Source organism: Coregonus lavaretus, assembly GCF_964263955.1.
Source record: "Coregonus lavaretus genome assembly, contig: HAP1_SCAFFOLD_382, whole genome shotgun sequence".
Classification (NCBI taxonomy): Eukaryota; Metazoa; Chordata; class Actinopteri; order Salmoniformes; family Salmonidae; genus Coregonus; species Coregonus lavaretus.
In genome coordinates, this window is record NW_028163971.1 from 260,612 (window position 1) to 275,461 (window position 14,850).

General features: G+C 50.1%; 1 protein-coding gene across 2 annotated transcripts in view; it reads right to left on the reverse strand.

Moving 5' to 3' along the window:
* Positions 1–1,084: 1,084 nt before the first annotated feature.
* Positions 1,085–14,850, reverse strand: part of LOC311117615 (2-acylglycerol O-acyltransferase 2-A-like) — a 35,634-nt gene continuing 21,868 nt past the window's right edge. The window contains exons 5-6 of one of the 2 annotated variants that reach the window (XM_084192551.1): positions 3,260–3,459; positions 1,085–1,932 (exon numbers count right to left, since the gene is read on the reverse strand). In XM_084192551.1, the coding sequence (XP_084048677.1) occupies positions 1,778–1,932; positions 3,260–3,459 (355 nt within the window). In that variant the 3' untranslated portion in view covers positions 1,085–1,777. Of the gene's footprint in view, positions 2,028–3,259; positions 3,460–14,850 lie in introns of both variants that reach the window. The other variant, XM_084192550.1, reaches the window with a different exon arrangement.

Below are 14,850 nucleotides of genomic sequence, written 5' to 3' on the forward strand. Positions count from 1 at the left end.
GATAATGTTAGGTAGGCCTATGTTGGTTGGAGAAAGAAAGTACATTAGGTGTCTACTTAGCCAACTGTGCAAAGTTTCTACCGGTAGCAAAGTAAACATTATAATTAACAACATCAGCAAATGCATCCTTCTGCTCCTTGTCAGGCAGAGCCCAATTAACCTAAATCACTAATACTTGTTAGGTATAGATCACTTTTATACTGAATAAAAATACAAATGTAACATGCAACAATTTGAGGTTACAGTTCTTAAGTTGGTCACAGATACCTTGGCGGGAACTGGAGCACGTCGATCCAGAGCATCCCAAACATGCTCAATGGGTGACATGTCTGGTGAGTATGCAGGCAATGGAAAAACGGGGACATTTTCAGCTTCCAGGAATTGTGTACAGATCCTTGCAACATGGAGCCGTGCAGTATCATGCTGAAACATGAGGTGATGGCGGCGAATGAATGGCACGACAATGGACCTCAGGATCTCTGTGCATTCAAATTGCCATCGATAAAATGCATTTGTGTTCGTTGTTATACCATAACCCCACCACCACCATGGGGCACTCTGTTAACAACATTGACATCAACAAACCGCTCGCCCACACGACGCCATACATGTGGTCTACGGTTGTGATGCCGGTTGGACGTGCTGCCAAATTCTCTAAAATGACTTTGGAGGCGGCTTATGGTAGAGAAATGGCAACAGCTCTGGTGGACATTCCTGGAGTCAGCATGCCAATTGCACGCTCCCTCAAAACTTGAGACATCTGTGGCATTGTGTTGTATGACAAAACATCACATTTTAGAGGCCTTTTATTGTCCATAGCACAAGGTGCATCTGTGTAATGATCATGCTGTTTAATCAGCTTCTTGATATGCCACACCTGTCATGTGAATGGATTATCTTGGCAAAGGAGAAATGCTCACTAACAGGGAGATAAACAAATTTGTGCACACAATTTGAGATAAATATGCTTTTTGTTTGTATGGAACATTTCTGGGATCTTTTATTTCAGCTCATGAAACATTGGACCAACACTTTACATGTTGTGTTTATATTTTTGTTCAGTGTATTTTATATCACTCAAATATCCAATTATTTAAATTTTTATTTCACCTTTATTTAACCAGGTAAGCCAGTTGAGAACAAGTTCTCATTTACAACTGCGACCTGGCCAAGATAAAGCAAAGCAGTGCGATAAAAACAACAACAACACAGAGTTACATATGGGGTAAACAAAACATACAGTCAATAACACAATAGAACATTTATATACAGTGATCAATAAATGGTGGACAATATTGAGATATCATGAAGCTACCCTCACGTTTACTGATCATGAAAACCATGCAGTTACTTGCTGTATAACTCTGATGATGGAGATAAATGTGCCTGATTGTTTTGAATGGAATAATCAGACATTTGTAATTCTGACTATGCTGTTCAAGAGGTAATATTACAAAATTTATTTAACAATTCCTTGAAAATGGCATGCAGTTGTCAGTGGTTTCAGCAGAGCTGGAGGTCTCCTGCCCCCCAGCAGGCAAATAGAACGCTCTGCAACGTATTGTGACGTTTTATTGATAACAACCCTTCAAACCTCTACAGAAGCCTAACCTCCTAACCCTAACCCTAACACTAACCCTAACCCTAACCCTAACCCTAACCCTAACCTCCAGCTAGAACTCTGATCTAGAAGGTGTTGCAGCATCTTTGGGTTCATCTGTAAAGCTTATTTTTCTTCTGATTATGCGTGTGAACAACTCTTCACACAGACGTGTGTCTAGATGAAGTGGAGGTGTTTGTCTGTTGCAACGCCATAGTTGTCCTTGTTGTCTTCAAACACAGCAGTGAGTCCCTCCAGGTAGAGAGAATGGAGCCGGTCTATATCATCCTTAGTGGGAGAGGGGGTCTGGACCACTGGAATAGGCCTACCCACTGGAGAGAGAGAGAGGAGAAGGTTAGAGAATGGAGACAGTCTATATCATCCTTAGTGGGAGAGGGGGTCTGGACCACTGGAATAGGCCTACCCACTGGAGAGAGAGAGAGGGGGGGATAGAGAGATGGAAGGAGCGAGGAAGAGGTTTCAACCATATTTATCTCTATATAACCCACTGGGATGGTCTACTCATTGGAGAGATAGGGGAGAAAGGGTTTGTGTACCAACAGTCTGTAGAGGCTGTCTGTAGGGCAGCAGGTTGTGTGTCGTACCAACAGTGTGTATGGGCTGTCTGTAGGGCTGCAGGTTGTGTGTCGTACCAACAGTCTGTATGGGCTGTCTGTAGGGCTGCAGGTTGTGTGTCGTACCAACAGTGTGTATGGGCTGTCTGTAGGGCAGCAGGTTGTGTGTCGTACCAACAGTGTGTATGGGCTGTCTGTAGGGCAGCAGGTTGTGTGTCGTACCAACAGTGTGTATGGGCTGTCTGTAGGGCAGCAGGTTGTGTGTCGTACCAACAGTGTGTATGGGCTGTCTGTAGGGCAGCAGGTTGTGTGTCGTATCAACAGTGTGTATGGGTTGTCTGTAGGGCAGCAGGTTGTGTGTCGTACCAACAGTGTGTATGGGCTGTCTGTAGGGCAGCAGGTTGTGTGTCGTACCAACAGTGTGTATGGGCTGTCTGTAGGGCAGCAGGTTGTGTGTCGTACCAACAGTGTGTATGGGCTGTCTGTAGGGCAGCAGGTTGTGTGTCGTACCAACAGTGTGTATGGGCTGTCTGTAGGGCAGCAGGTTGTGTGTCGTACCAACAGTGTGTATGGGCTGTCTGTAGGGCAGCAGGTTGTGTGTCGTACCAACAGTGTGTATGGGCTGTCTGTAGGGCAGCAGGTTGTGTGTCGTACCAACAGTGTGTATGGGCTGTCTGTAGGGCAGCAGGTTGTGTGTCGTACCAACAGTGTGTATGGGCTGTCTGTAGGGCTGCAGGTTGTGTGTCGTACCAACAGTCTGTATGGGCTGTCTGTAGGGCAGCAGGTTGTGTCGTACCAACAGTGTGTATGGGCTGTCTGTAGGGCAGCAGGTTGTGTGTCGTACCAACAGTCTGTATGGGCTGTCTGTAGGGCAGCAGGTTGTGTGTCGTACCAACAGTGTGTATGGGCTGTCTGTAGGGCAGCAGGTTGTGTGTCGTACCAACAGTGTGTATGGGCTGTCTGTAGGGCAGCAGGTTGTGTGTCGTACCAACAGTGTGTATGGACTGTCTGTAGGGCAGCAGGTTGTGTGTCGTACCAACAGTGTGTATGGGCTGTCTGTAGGGCAGCAGGTTGTGTGTCGTACCAACAGTGTGTATGGGCTGTCTGTAGGGCAGTAGACCAAAGCTGTACTGGAACACTCCTCTCCCGGTGAACAGCGGCAGTGCCACTCCCATGAGCCTTTGCAGGTGGTCCTGTAGCCAGCGGAGTGGCGAGCCGGCAGGGTTGGTCATCTGGTCGAAGAGCTCGTTTTCCCCAAAGGAGAACACAGGGACTAACTGGGCCCTATAGATACAGTATATTAACATCAAATCAAGCTTTATATCTACAGTACATTTCAGACATGGATTGAACGCAATGCGCTTCACAGGAAAAAACATAAATGAAAAAAAACGGAGAGAAAAAACTGAAATACTACACAGCAAACAGAAGAGGAAAACAAACTAAAGAATAACAATAAAGGCTGAACGACTAAAAAAGCCTCCTGAGGAAAAGCAAAGCATAGGGGCATAGTAACTAAAGGCTGGCCTCTCCATCCCCCAGAGGCTGGGGGCATTGTAACTAAAGGCTGCCTCCCCATGCCCCAGAGGCTGGGGGCATAGTAACTAAAGGCTGCCTCCCCATGCCCCAGAGGCTGGGGGCATAGTAACTAAAGGCTGCCTCCCCATGCCCCAGAGGCTGGGGCCATAGTAACTAAAGGCTGCCTCTCCATCCCCCAGAGGCTGGGGGCATAGTAACTAAAGACTGCCTCTCCATCCCCCAGAGGCTGGGGGCATAGTAACTAAAGGCTGCCTCTCCATCCCCCAGAGGCTGGGGGCATAGTAACTAAAGGCTGCCTCCCCATCCCCCAGAGGCTGGGGGCATAGTAACTAAAGGCTGCCTCTCCATCCCCCAGAGGCTGGGGGCATAGTAACTAAAGGCTGCCTCTCCATCCCCCAGAGGCTGGGGGCATAGTAACTAAAGGCTTCCTCCCCATCCCCCAGAGGCTGGGGGCATAGTAACTAAAGGCTGCCTCTCCATCCCCCAGAGGCTGGGGGCATAGTAACTAAAGGCTGCCTCCCCATGCCCCAGAGGCTGGGGGCATAGTAACTAAAGGCTGCCTCCCCATGCCCCAGAGGCTTGGGGCATAGTAACTAAAGGCTGCCTCTCCATCCCCCAGAGGCTGGGGGCATAGTAACTAAAGGCTGCCTCTCCATCCCCCAGAGGCTGGGGGCATAGTAACTAAAGGCTGCCTCCCCATCCCCCAGAGGCTGGGGGCATAGTAACTAAAGGCTGCCTCTCCATCCCCCAGAGGCTGGGGGCATAATAACTAAAGGCTGCCTCCCCATCCCCCAGAGGCTGGGGGCATAGTAACTAAAGGCTGTCTCTCCATCCCCCAGAGGCTGGGGGCATAGTAACTAAAGGCTGCCTCCCCATCCCTCAGAGGCTGGGGCCATAGTAACTAAAGGCTGCCTCCCCATGCCCCAGAGGCTGGGGGCATAGTAACTAAAGGCTGGCCTCTCCATCCCCCAGAGGCTGGGGGCATAGTAACTAAAGACTGCCTCCCCATGCCCCAGAGGCTGGGGGCATAGTAACTAAAGGCTGGCCTCTCCATCCCCCAGAGGCTGGGGGCATAGTAACTAAAGGCTGCCTCTCCATCCCCCAGAGGCTGGGGGCATAGTAACTAAAGGCTGCCTCTCCATCCCTCAGAGGCTGGGGGCATAGTAACTAAAGGCTGCCTCCCCATGCCCCAGAGGCTGGGGGCATAGTAACTAAAGACTGCCTCCCCATCCCCCAGAGGCTGGGGGCATAGTAACTAAAGGCTGCCTCCCCATGCCCCAGAGGCTGGGGGCATAGTAACTAAAGACTGCCTCCCCATCCCCCAGAGGCTGGGGGCATAGTAACTAAAGGCTGCCTCCCCATCCCCCAGAGGCTGGGGGCATAGTAACTAAAGGCTGCCTCCCCATCCCCCAGAGGCTGGGGGCATAGTAACTAAAGGCTGCCTCCCCATCCCCCAGAGGCTGGGGGCATAGTAACTAAAGGCTGCCTCTCCATCCCCCAGAGGCTGGGGGCATAGTAACTAAAGGCTGCCTCTCCATGCCCCAGAGGCTGGGGGCATAGTAACTAAAGGCTGTCTCCCCATGCCCCAGAGGCTGGGGGCATAGTAACTAAAGGCTGCCTCCCCATGCCTCAGAGGCTGGGGGCATAGTAACTAAAGGCTGCCTCTCCATCCCCCAGAGGCTGGGGGCATAGTAACTAAAGGCTGCCTCTCCATCCCCCAGAGGCTGGGGACATAGTAACTAAAGGCTGCCTCCCCATCCCCCAGAGGCTGGGGGCATAGTAACTAAAGGCTGGCCTCTCCATCCCCCAGAGGCTGGGGGCATAGTAACTAAAGGCTGCCTCTCCATGCCCCAGAGGCTGGGGGCATAGTAACTAAAGTCTGCCTCTCCATCCCTCAGAGGCTGGGGGCATAGTAACTAAAGGCTGCCTCTCCATCCCTCAGAGGCTGGGGGCATAGTAACTAAAGGCTTCCTCTCCATCCCTCAGAGGCTGGGGGCATAGTAACTAAAGGCTGCCTCTCCATCCCTCAGAGGCTGGGGGCATAGTAACTAAAGGCTTCCTCTCCATCCCTCAGAGGCTGGGGGCATAGTAACTAAAGGCTTCCTCTCCATCCCTCAGAGGCTGGGGGCATAGTAACTAAAGGCTGCCTCTCCATCCCTCAGAGGCTGGGGGCATAGTAACTAAAGGCTTCCTCTCCATCCCCCAGAGGCTGGGGGCATAGTAACTAAAGGCTGTCTCCCCATCCCCCAGAGGCTGGGGGCATAGTAACTAAAGGCTGCCTCTCCATGCCTCAGAGGCTGGGGGCATTGTAACTAAAGACTGCCTCCCCATCCCCCAGAGGCTGGGGGCATAGTAACTAAAGGCTGCCTCCCCATCCCCCAGAGGCTGGGGGCATAGTAACTAAAGGCTGCCTCTCCATCCCTCAGAGGCTGGGGGCATAGTAACTAAAGGCTGCCTCCCCATCCCCCAGAGGCTGGGGGCATAGTAACTAAAGGCTTCCTCTCCATCCCCCAGAGGCTGGGGGCATAGTAACTAAAGGCTGTCTCCCCATGCCTCAGAGGCTGGGGCCATAGTAACTAAAGGCTGTCTCTCCATCCCCCAGAGGCTGGGGGCATAGTAACTAAAGACTGCCTCCCCATCCCCCAGAGGCTGGGGGCATAGTAACTAAAGGCTGCCTCTCCATCCCCCAGAGGCTGGGGGCATAGTAACTAAAGTCTGCCTCTCCATGCCTCAGAGGCTGGGGGCATAGTAACTAAAGGCTGCCTCCCCATGCCCCAGAGGCTTGGGGCATAGTAACTAAAGGCTGCCTCTCCATCCCCCAGAGGCTGGGGGCATAGTAACTAAAGGCTGTCTCCCCATGCCTCAGAGGCTGGGGGCATAGTAACTAAAGGCTGCCTCCCCATCCCCCAGAGGCTGGGGGCATAGTAACTAAAGGCTGTCTCTCCATCCCCCAGAGGCTGGGGGCATAGTAACTAAAGGCTGCCTCTCCATCCCTCAGAGGCTGGGGGCATAGTAACTAAAGGCTGCCTCCCCATGCCCCAGAGGCTGGGGGCATAGTAACTAAAGGCTGCCTCCCCATGCCCCAGAGGCTGGGGGCATAGTAACTAAAATCTGCCTCCCCATCCCTCAGAGGCTGGGGGCATAGTAACTAAAGACTGCCTCCCCATCCCGCAGAGGCTGGGGGCATAGTAACTAAAGGCTGCCTCCCCATGCCCCAGAGGCTGGGGCCATAGTAACTAAAGACTGCCTCCCCATCCCCCAGAGGCTGGGGGCATGGTAACTAAAGGCTGCCTCTCCATGCCTCAGAGGCTGGGGGCATAGTAACTAAAGGCTGCCTCGCCATGCCTCTTGGTCCTAGGCTTTGGGATGGTTAAAAGGCCAGTGCCAGAGGACCTGAGGGTCCTACTGGGTACATAACTCAAAAGCATGTCTGACATGTATTAGGGTGCACAATTGTGGATTGATTTAAAAACCAATAGAAGAATCTTTAAATTAATTCACTCACTGGCAGCCAGTGCAAATCAAATCAAATGTTATTTGTCACATGCACCAAATACAACAGGTGTAGACCTTACAGTGAAATGCTGACTGACAAGCCCTTAACCAACAATGCCATTTGAAGAGAATAAGAGTAAAGAAAATATTTACTAAATTAACAAAAGTTACAAAATAAAAATAAATAAAAACAACACAATAAAATAACAATAACGAGGCTATATACAGGGGGTACCGGTACCGAGTCAATGCAAATAGTCTGGGTATCCATTTGATGAATTGTTCAGCAGTCTTATGGCTTGGGGGTAGAAGCTGTTAAGGAGCCTTTTGGACCTAGACTTGGCGCTTCGGTACCGCTTGCCGTGCGGTAGCAGAGAGAACAGTCTATGACTAGGGTGGCTGGAGTCTTTCACAATTTTTGGGGCCCTAGCATAGAGGTCCTGGATGGCAGGAAGCTTGGCCCCAGTTATGTACTGGGCCATACGCACTACCCTCTGTAACGCCTTACGGTCAGATGCCGAGCAGTTGCCGTACCAGGCGGTGATGCAGCCTGTCAGGATGCTATCGATGGTGCAGCTGTATAACTTTTTGAGGAGCTGAGGACCCATGCCAAATCTTTTCAGTCTCCTGAGGGAGAATAGGCTTTGTCATGCCCTCTTCACGACTGTCTTGGTGTGTTTGGACCATGTTAGTTTGTTGGTGATGTGGACACCAAGGAACTTGAAGCTCTCAACCTGTTCCACTACAGCCCGTCGATGTGAATGGGGGCGTGTTTGGCCCTCCTTTTCCTGTAGTCCACGATCAGCTCCTTTGTCTTGCTCACATTGAGGAAGAGGTTGTTGTCCTGGCACCACACTGCCAGGTCTCTGACATCTTCCCTATAGGCTTTCTCATCGTTGTCGTGATCAGGCCTACCACCATTGTGTCATCAGCAAACTTGATGATGGTGTTGGAGTCGTACTTGGTCATGCAGTCGTGGGTGAACAGGGAGTACAGGAGGGGACTGAGCACGCACCCCTGAGGGGCCCCCGTGTTGAAGATCAGCGTGGCAGATGTGTTGTTGCCTACCCTTACCGCCTGGGAGCGGCCTGTCAGGAAGTCCAGGATCCAGTTGCAGAGGGAGGTGTTTAGTCCCAGGGTCCTTAGCTTAGTGATGAGCTTTGAGGGCGCTATGGTGTTGAACGCTGAGCTGTAGTCAATGAATAGCATTCTCACATAGGTGTTCCTCTTGTACAGGTGGGAAAGGGCAGTGTGGAGTGCATTTGAGATTGCGTCATCTGTGGATCTGTTGGGGCGGTATGCGAATTGGAGTGGGTCTAGGGTTTCTGGGATAATGGTGTCTATTGACCAGCCTTTCAAAGCACTTCATGGTGTCACTGGTGTAGAGAGGAGTGTGCAGGAGGGAGTTGCAGGTTTAGAAGTACTGAATTTATTTAAGCACCATCGATCAAAGTGGGATGAAAACCAAACGCTGTTGTGCTCAAAATATATCTTCATAAACAAAAAGGCACAGGGCGAACCCAAAGTGCAAAATATAAAGTACTCAGGAAATAGTAGGAGAGATTCCTCTCAGGAAAACAAGTAACATTTACAATGACCGACAAAGACAAATGGCAGAGGGAGTATACTGTATATACAGTGATAGAGTGGGGATTGGAACCAGGTGTGTGTAATGATGACGAGACAAGGGTTGATGAGTGAAGGGCGTTTGCCAGCAGTAGTTTCGGCAGCAGCTAGAAGGCCGGTGATGCCGAAAGCCTGAGCTGGACAAGAGGGGGAGCCAAAGCGAAGGTTGGTGTGACACATGGCTACAGAGGTGAGTGCTACGGTCGGTAGTCATTTAGGCAGGTCACCTCTGCTTTCTTGGGCACAGGGACTATGGTGGTCTGCTTGAAACATGTAGGTATTACAGACTTGGTCAGGGACAGGTTGAAAATGTCAGTAAAGACACTTGCCAGTTGGTCCGCGCATGCTCTGATTACACGTCCTGGTAATCCGTCTGGCCCCGCGGCTTTGTGAATGTTGACCTGTTTAAAGGTCTTGCTCACATCAGCTACGGAGAGCGTGATCACACAGTCGTCCGGAACAGATGATGCTCTCATGCATGCTTCAGTGTTGCTTGCCTCGAAGCGAGCATAAAAGGCATTTAGCTCATCTGGTAGGCTCGCGTCACTGGGCAGCTCGCAGCTGGATTTCCCTTTGTAGTCTGTAATAGTTTACAAGCCCTGCCACATCCGACGAGTGTCAGAGCCGGTGTAGTACGATTCAATCTTAGTCCTGTATTGACGCTTTGCCTGTTTGATGGTTTATCTGAGGGCGTAGCGGGATTTCTTATAAGCGTCCGGATTAGCGTCTCGCTCCTTGAAAACGGCAGCTCTAGCCTTTAACTCACTGCGGATGTTGCCTGTAATCCATGGCTTCTGGTTGGGAAATGTACGTATGGTCACTGTGGGGACGACATCATCAATGCACTTATTGATGAAGCCAGTGACTGAGGTGGTATACTCCTCAATGCCATTGGATGAACCCCGGAACATATTCCAGTCTGTGCTAGCAAAACAGTCCTGTAGCTTAGCATCTGCGTCATCTGACCACTTCCGTATTGAGTGAGTCACTGGTACTTCCTGCTTTAGTTTTTGCTTGTAAGCAGGAATCAGTAGAATAGAATGATGGTCAGATTTGCCAAATGGAGGGCGAGGGAGAGCTTTGTACGCGTCTCTGTGTGTGTAGTTTAGAGTTGTTTCTGCTTGCTGGTGGAAATGATGTAAAACTGATTTAAATTTGTCCCCGGCCATTATCTGGTGTAAAACCGGTGTAATGTGTGCTCTCCGTCTGGTCTTGGTCAGTACCCGTGCTGCAGCATTCTGAGTGTTTTGCAGTTGACCAATGGCTGTCTTGGGTAGACCAGACAGGAGAGCATTACAGTAGTCAAGCCAAGCATGGGGAGTCTCTCTGTACCACCCTGAGAGAGTCTCTCTGTACCACCCTGAGGGAGTCTCTCTGTACCACCCTGAGGGAGTCTCTCTGTACCACCCTGAGGGAGTCTCTCTGTACCACCCTGAGAGAGAAACAGACGCACCTTGGCAATGTTCCTCAGGTGGTAAAAAGCTATTATGGTAACATTCCTAATGTGTGATTCGAAATTGAGTTCAGAAACACTGTTTTTTACCTGGTGTTTTATCTTTATTGCCCGTGAATTAAAATTTGCGGCCAGATTCTCTCTGTGCTTTGGCTCCAACAATAAGTACCTCGGTCTTGACTTGATTTAGCTGGAGGAAGTTGTGAGCCATCCAATTATTTAAATCACTGATATAGTCTGATAATTTATCTGTGGAACTAAAAAGTTGTGTATCGTCTGCGTAGCAGTGAAAATAAATGCTGTGCTTTCTGATAATGCTGCCAAGGGGTAACATACACCAAATGACCAAAAGTATATGAACACCTGCTCGACGAACATCTCATTCCAAAATCATGGGCATTAATATTGGGTGGGTCCCCCGTTTGCTGCTATAACAGCCTCCACTCTTCTGGGAAGGCTTTCCACTAGATGTTGGAACATTGCTGCAGGGACTTGCTTCCATTCAGCCACAAGATGCATTAGTGAGGTCGGGCACTGATGTTGGGCGATTAGGCCTGGCTCACAGTCGGCGTTCCAATTAATCCCAAAGGTGTTCGATGGGGTTGAGGTCAGGGCTCTGTGCAGGCAAGTCAAGTTCTTCCACACCGATCTCGACAAACCATTTCTGTATGGACCTCGCTTTGTACACAGGGGCATTGTCATGCTGAAACAGGAAAGGGCCTTCCCCAAACTGTTGCCACAAAGTTGGAAGCACAGAATCGTCTAGAATGTCATTGGAACTAAGGGGCCTAGCCCGAACCATGAAAGCCCAAACCATGAAAAACAACCCCAGACCATTATTCCTCATCCACCAAACTTTACAGTTGGCACTATGCATTCGGGTAGGTAGCATTTTCCTGGCATCCACCAAACCTAGATTAATCCGTCGGACTGCCAGATGGTGAAGCGTGACTCATCACTCCAGAGAACGAGTTTCCACTACTCCAGAGTCCAATGGCTGCTCGGCCATGGAAACCCATTTCATGAAGCTCCCGACGAACAGTTCTTGTGCTGACGTTGCTTCCAGAGGCAGTTGGGAACTCGTTAGTGAGTGTTGCAACCAAGGACAGATGATTTTTACGCGTTACACGTTTCAGCACACGGCAGTCCCGTTCTGTGAGCACATGTGGCCTACCACTTCGTGGCTGAGCCGGGGCAGCTCTAGCAGGGCAGAATTTTGACGAACTGACTTGTTGGAAAGGTGACATCATATATTGGTGCCACGTTGAAAGTCACCGAGCTCTTCAGTACGGGCCATTCTACTGCCAATGTTTGTCTATGGAGATTGCATGGCTGTGTGCTCGATTTTATACACCTGTCAGCAACGGGTGTGGCTGAAATAACCGAATCCACTAATTTGAAGGGGTGTCCACATACATTTGTATATACTGTATAGTGTACATAAACTGAACCGGTCCCAAAATCGAATCTTGTGGAACGCCACATGTTATATCTATTTTCTCTGAGTTTTCTATTTTCTCTGTTATGGTGAAATGCTTGTGTAGCACCAACAGTGCAGCTGAATTTCTTCAGCCTCCTGAATTTGAAAAGGCGTTGTTGGATTGACCATTTCAGATTGTCATTGATGTATTCGCAGAGGAACTTGAAGCTTTTTACCTTCTCCACTGCGGCCCCGTCGATGTGGATAGGGGCGTGCTCCCTCTGCTGTCTCCTGAAGTACACGATAAGCTGCTTCGTTTTGTTGACGTTGAGAGAGAGGTTATTTTCCTGGCTCCACTCTGCCAAGGCCCTCACCTCCTCCCTGTAGGCTGTCTCGTCGTTGTTGTAATCAGGCCTACCACTGTTGTGTCGTCTGCATACTTGATGATTGTGTTGGGATGTGCGTGGCTACGCAGTCATGGGTGAACAGGGAGTACAGGAGGGAGCTTAGCACGCACCCTTGTGGGGCCCCTGTGTTGAGGATCAGCGAAGTGGAGGTGTTGTTTCCTATCTTCACCACCTGGGGGCGGCCTGTCAGGAAATCCAGGACCCAGTTGCACAGGGCGGGGTTCAGACCCAGGGCCCCGAGCTTAATGATGGGCTTGGAGCTTACTATGGTGTTGAAGGCTGAGCTACAGTCAATGAACAGCATTCTAACATAGGTATTCCTCTTGTCCAGATGGGATAGGGCAGTGTGCAGTGCAAAGGCGAGGTGATATGATCCTTAACTAGCCTCTCAAAGCACTTCAAAGCGCTATGGGGCGATAGACATTTAGTTCAATTACCTTTGCTTTCTTGGGTAAAGGAACAATGGTGGACATCTTGAAGCAAGAGGGGACAGCAGACTGGGAAAGGGAGAGATTGAATATGTCCGTAAACACACCAGCCAGCTGGTCTGCACATGCTCTGAGGACGCGGCTAGGGATGCCGTCTGGGCCGGCAGCCTTGCTAGGGTTAACACGCTTAAATGTCTTACTCACGTCGACCGTGGAGAACGAAAGCTCACAGTCCTCGGGAGTGGCTGCATAGGTGGCACGGTGTTATCCTCAAAGCAGACGAAGAAGGTGTTTCAAGACGCTGGTGTCCACGATGTGCCTGGTTTTCCCTTTGTAATCCGTGATTGTCTGGAGTCCATGCCACATACGTCTCTGGTCTGAGCCTTTGAATTGTGACTACACTTTGTCTCTGTACTGATGTTTTGCCTGTTTGATTCCCTTATGGAGGGCATAACTGGACTGTTTGTATTCTACCATATTCCCAGTCACCTTGAAACGGTTTTTGGTTTGGTAGGTTTTAATTGTCACAGTGGGAACAACATCCCCTATACACTCCCTGATTAACTCAGTCTCCGTGACCGTTTACATGTCAATGTTATTCTCAGAGGCAACCCGGAACATATCCAAGTCCACATGATCAAAACAATCTTGAAGCATTGATTCCGATTGGTCTGACCAACATTGAATAGACCTTAGCACAGGTACTTCCTCTTTGAGTTTCTGCCTATAGGAAGGGAGGAGCAGAATGGAGTCATGATCTGACTTGCCAAAGGGAGGGCGGGGGAGGGCCTTATAGCCATCCCGGAAGGGAGAGTAACAATGATTGAACGTTTTCGAAGCGCGAGTACTACAGGCAATGTGTTGATAGAACTTTGGAAGAGTATCCCTCAGATTTGCTTTGTCAAAGTCCCCAGCTACAATAAATGCGGCCTCAGGATATGCGGTTTCCAGTTTGCACAAAGTCCAGTGTAGTTCCTTTTGAGCCGTCATGGTATCGGCTTGAGGGGGAATATACATAATTAATGTAGTTCCGTATTATGTCATGTTTAATGTTGTGTGTGGACCCCAGGAAGAGTAGCTGCTGCATTCTCAACAGCTAATGGGGATCCTAATAAAATACCAAATACCAAAATACACAGCTGTGACAATAACCGAAGAGAATTCTCTTGGGAGGTAATGCAGTCAGCATTTGATTGTGAGGTATTCAAGGTTGAGTGAACAAAAGGACTTGAGTTCCTGTACGTTACCACAATCACACCATGAGTAGTTAATCATGAAACACCTCCGCCTTTCTTCTTCCCGGAGAGTTCTTTATTCCTATCTGCGCGATGTACTGAGAACCCAGCTGGCTGCATGGACGGGGACAGTATATCCGGAGAGAACCATGATTCCGTAAAACAGAGTATGTTACAGTCCCTGATGTCTCTCTGGAAGGAAATCTTCGCCCTGAGCTCGTCTACTTTATTGTCCAGGGACATTAGCGAGTTATCACGTTTCAGGAGAAGACCCAGATGCAGACAGTGTCGAAGTAACAAAAGTTGATTACAAAAACAGGGGGCAGGCAAACAACAGGTCAAGGGCAGGCAGAGGTCAGTAATCCAGATCAGAGTCCAAAAGGTACAGAACGGCAGGCAGTCTCAGGGTCAGGGCAAGCAGAGGTAAATTATTCAGGGTTGTGTGACAAGGTACCAAATGGCAGGCAGGCTCAGGGTCAGGGCAGGCAGAATGGTCAAAACCGGGAAAACTAGAAAACAGGAACTTGAGAAAGACAGGAGCAAGGGGAAAAACGCTGGTAGGCTTGACGAAACAAAACAAATTGGCAACAGACAAACAGAAAACACAGGTATAAATACACTGGGGATAATGGGGAAGATGGGCGACACCTGGAGGGGTTGGAGACAATCACAAAGACAGGTGAAACAGATCAGGGTGTGACAGTATCCCCCCTCTAGGGCCTGGCGTCCTACCTGGGTGCATACCTGGTTGACCGGGGTGTCGGCGTTGAAACTCAGCGATGAGGCCTGGGTCTAGGATGTCCCTAGCGGGGACCCAGCACCTCTCCACTGGGCCATAACCCTCCCAGTCAACCAGGTACTGGAATCCCCTGCCCCAAGGTCGAACCTTCAGGAGACGCCTCACAACACGGCCAGCTGGCCGTCGATGAGACAGGGAGAGGGGTGGGCCTGGAAACAGGAGACAAAGGGCTGTGAGACATGGGTTTGATCCTAGACACATGAAATGTGGGATGTATATGGAGGGTACGGGGCAACAGAAGGTACAACGACAGCGGCGGACAAACATCTGGGC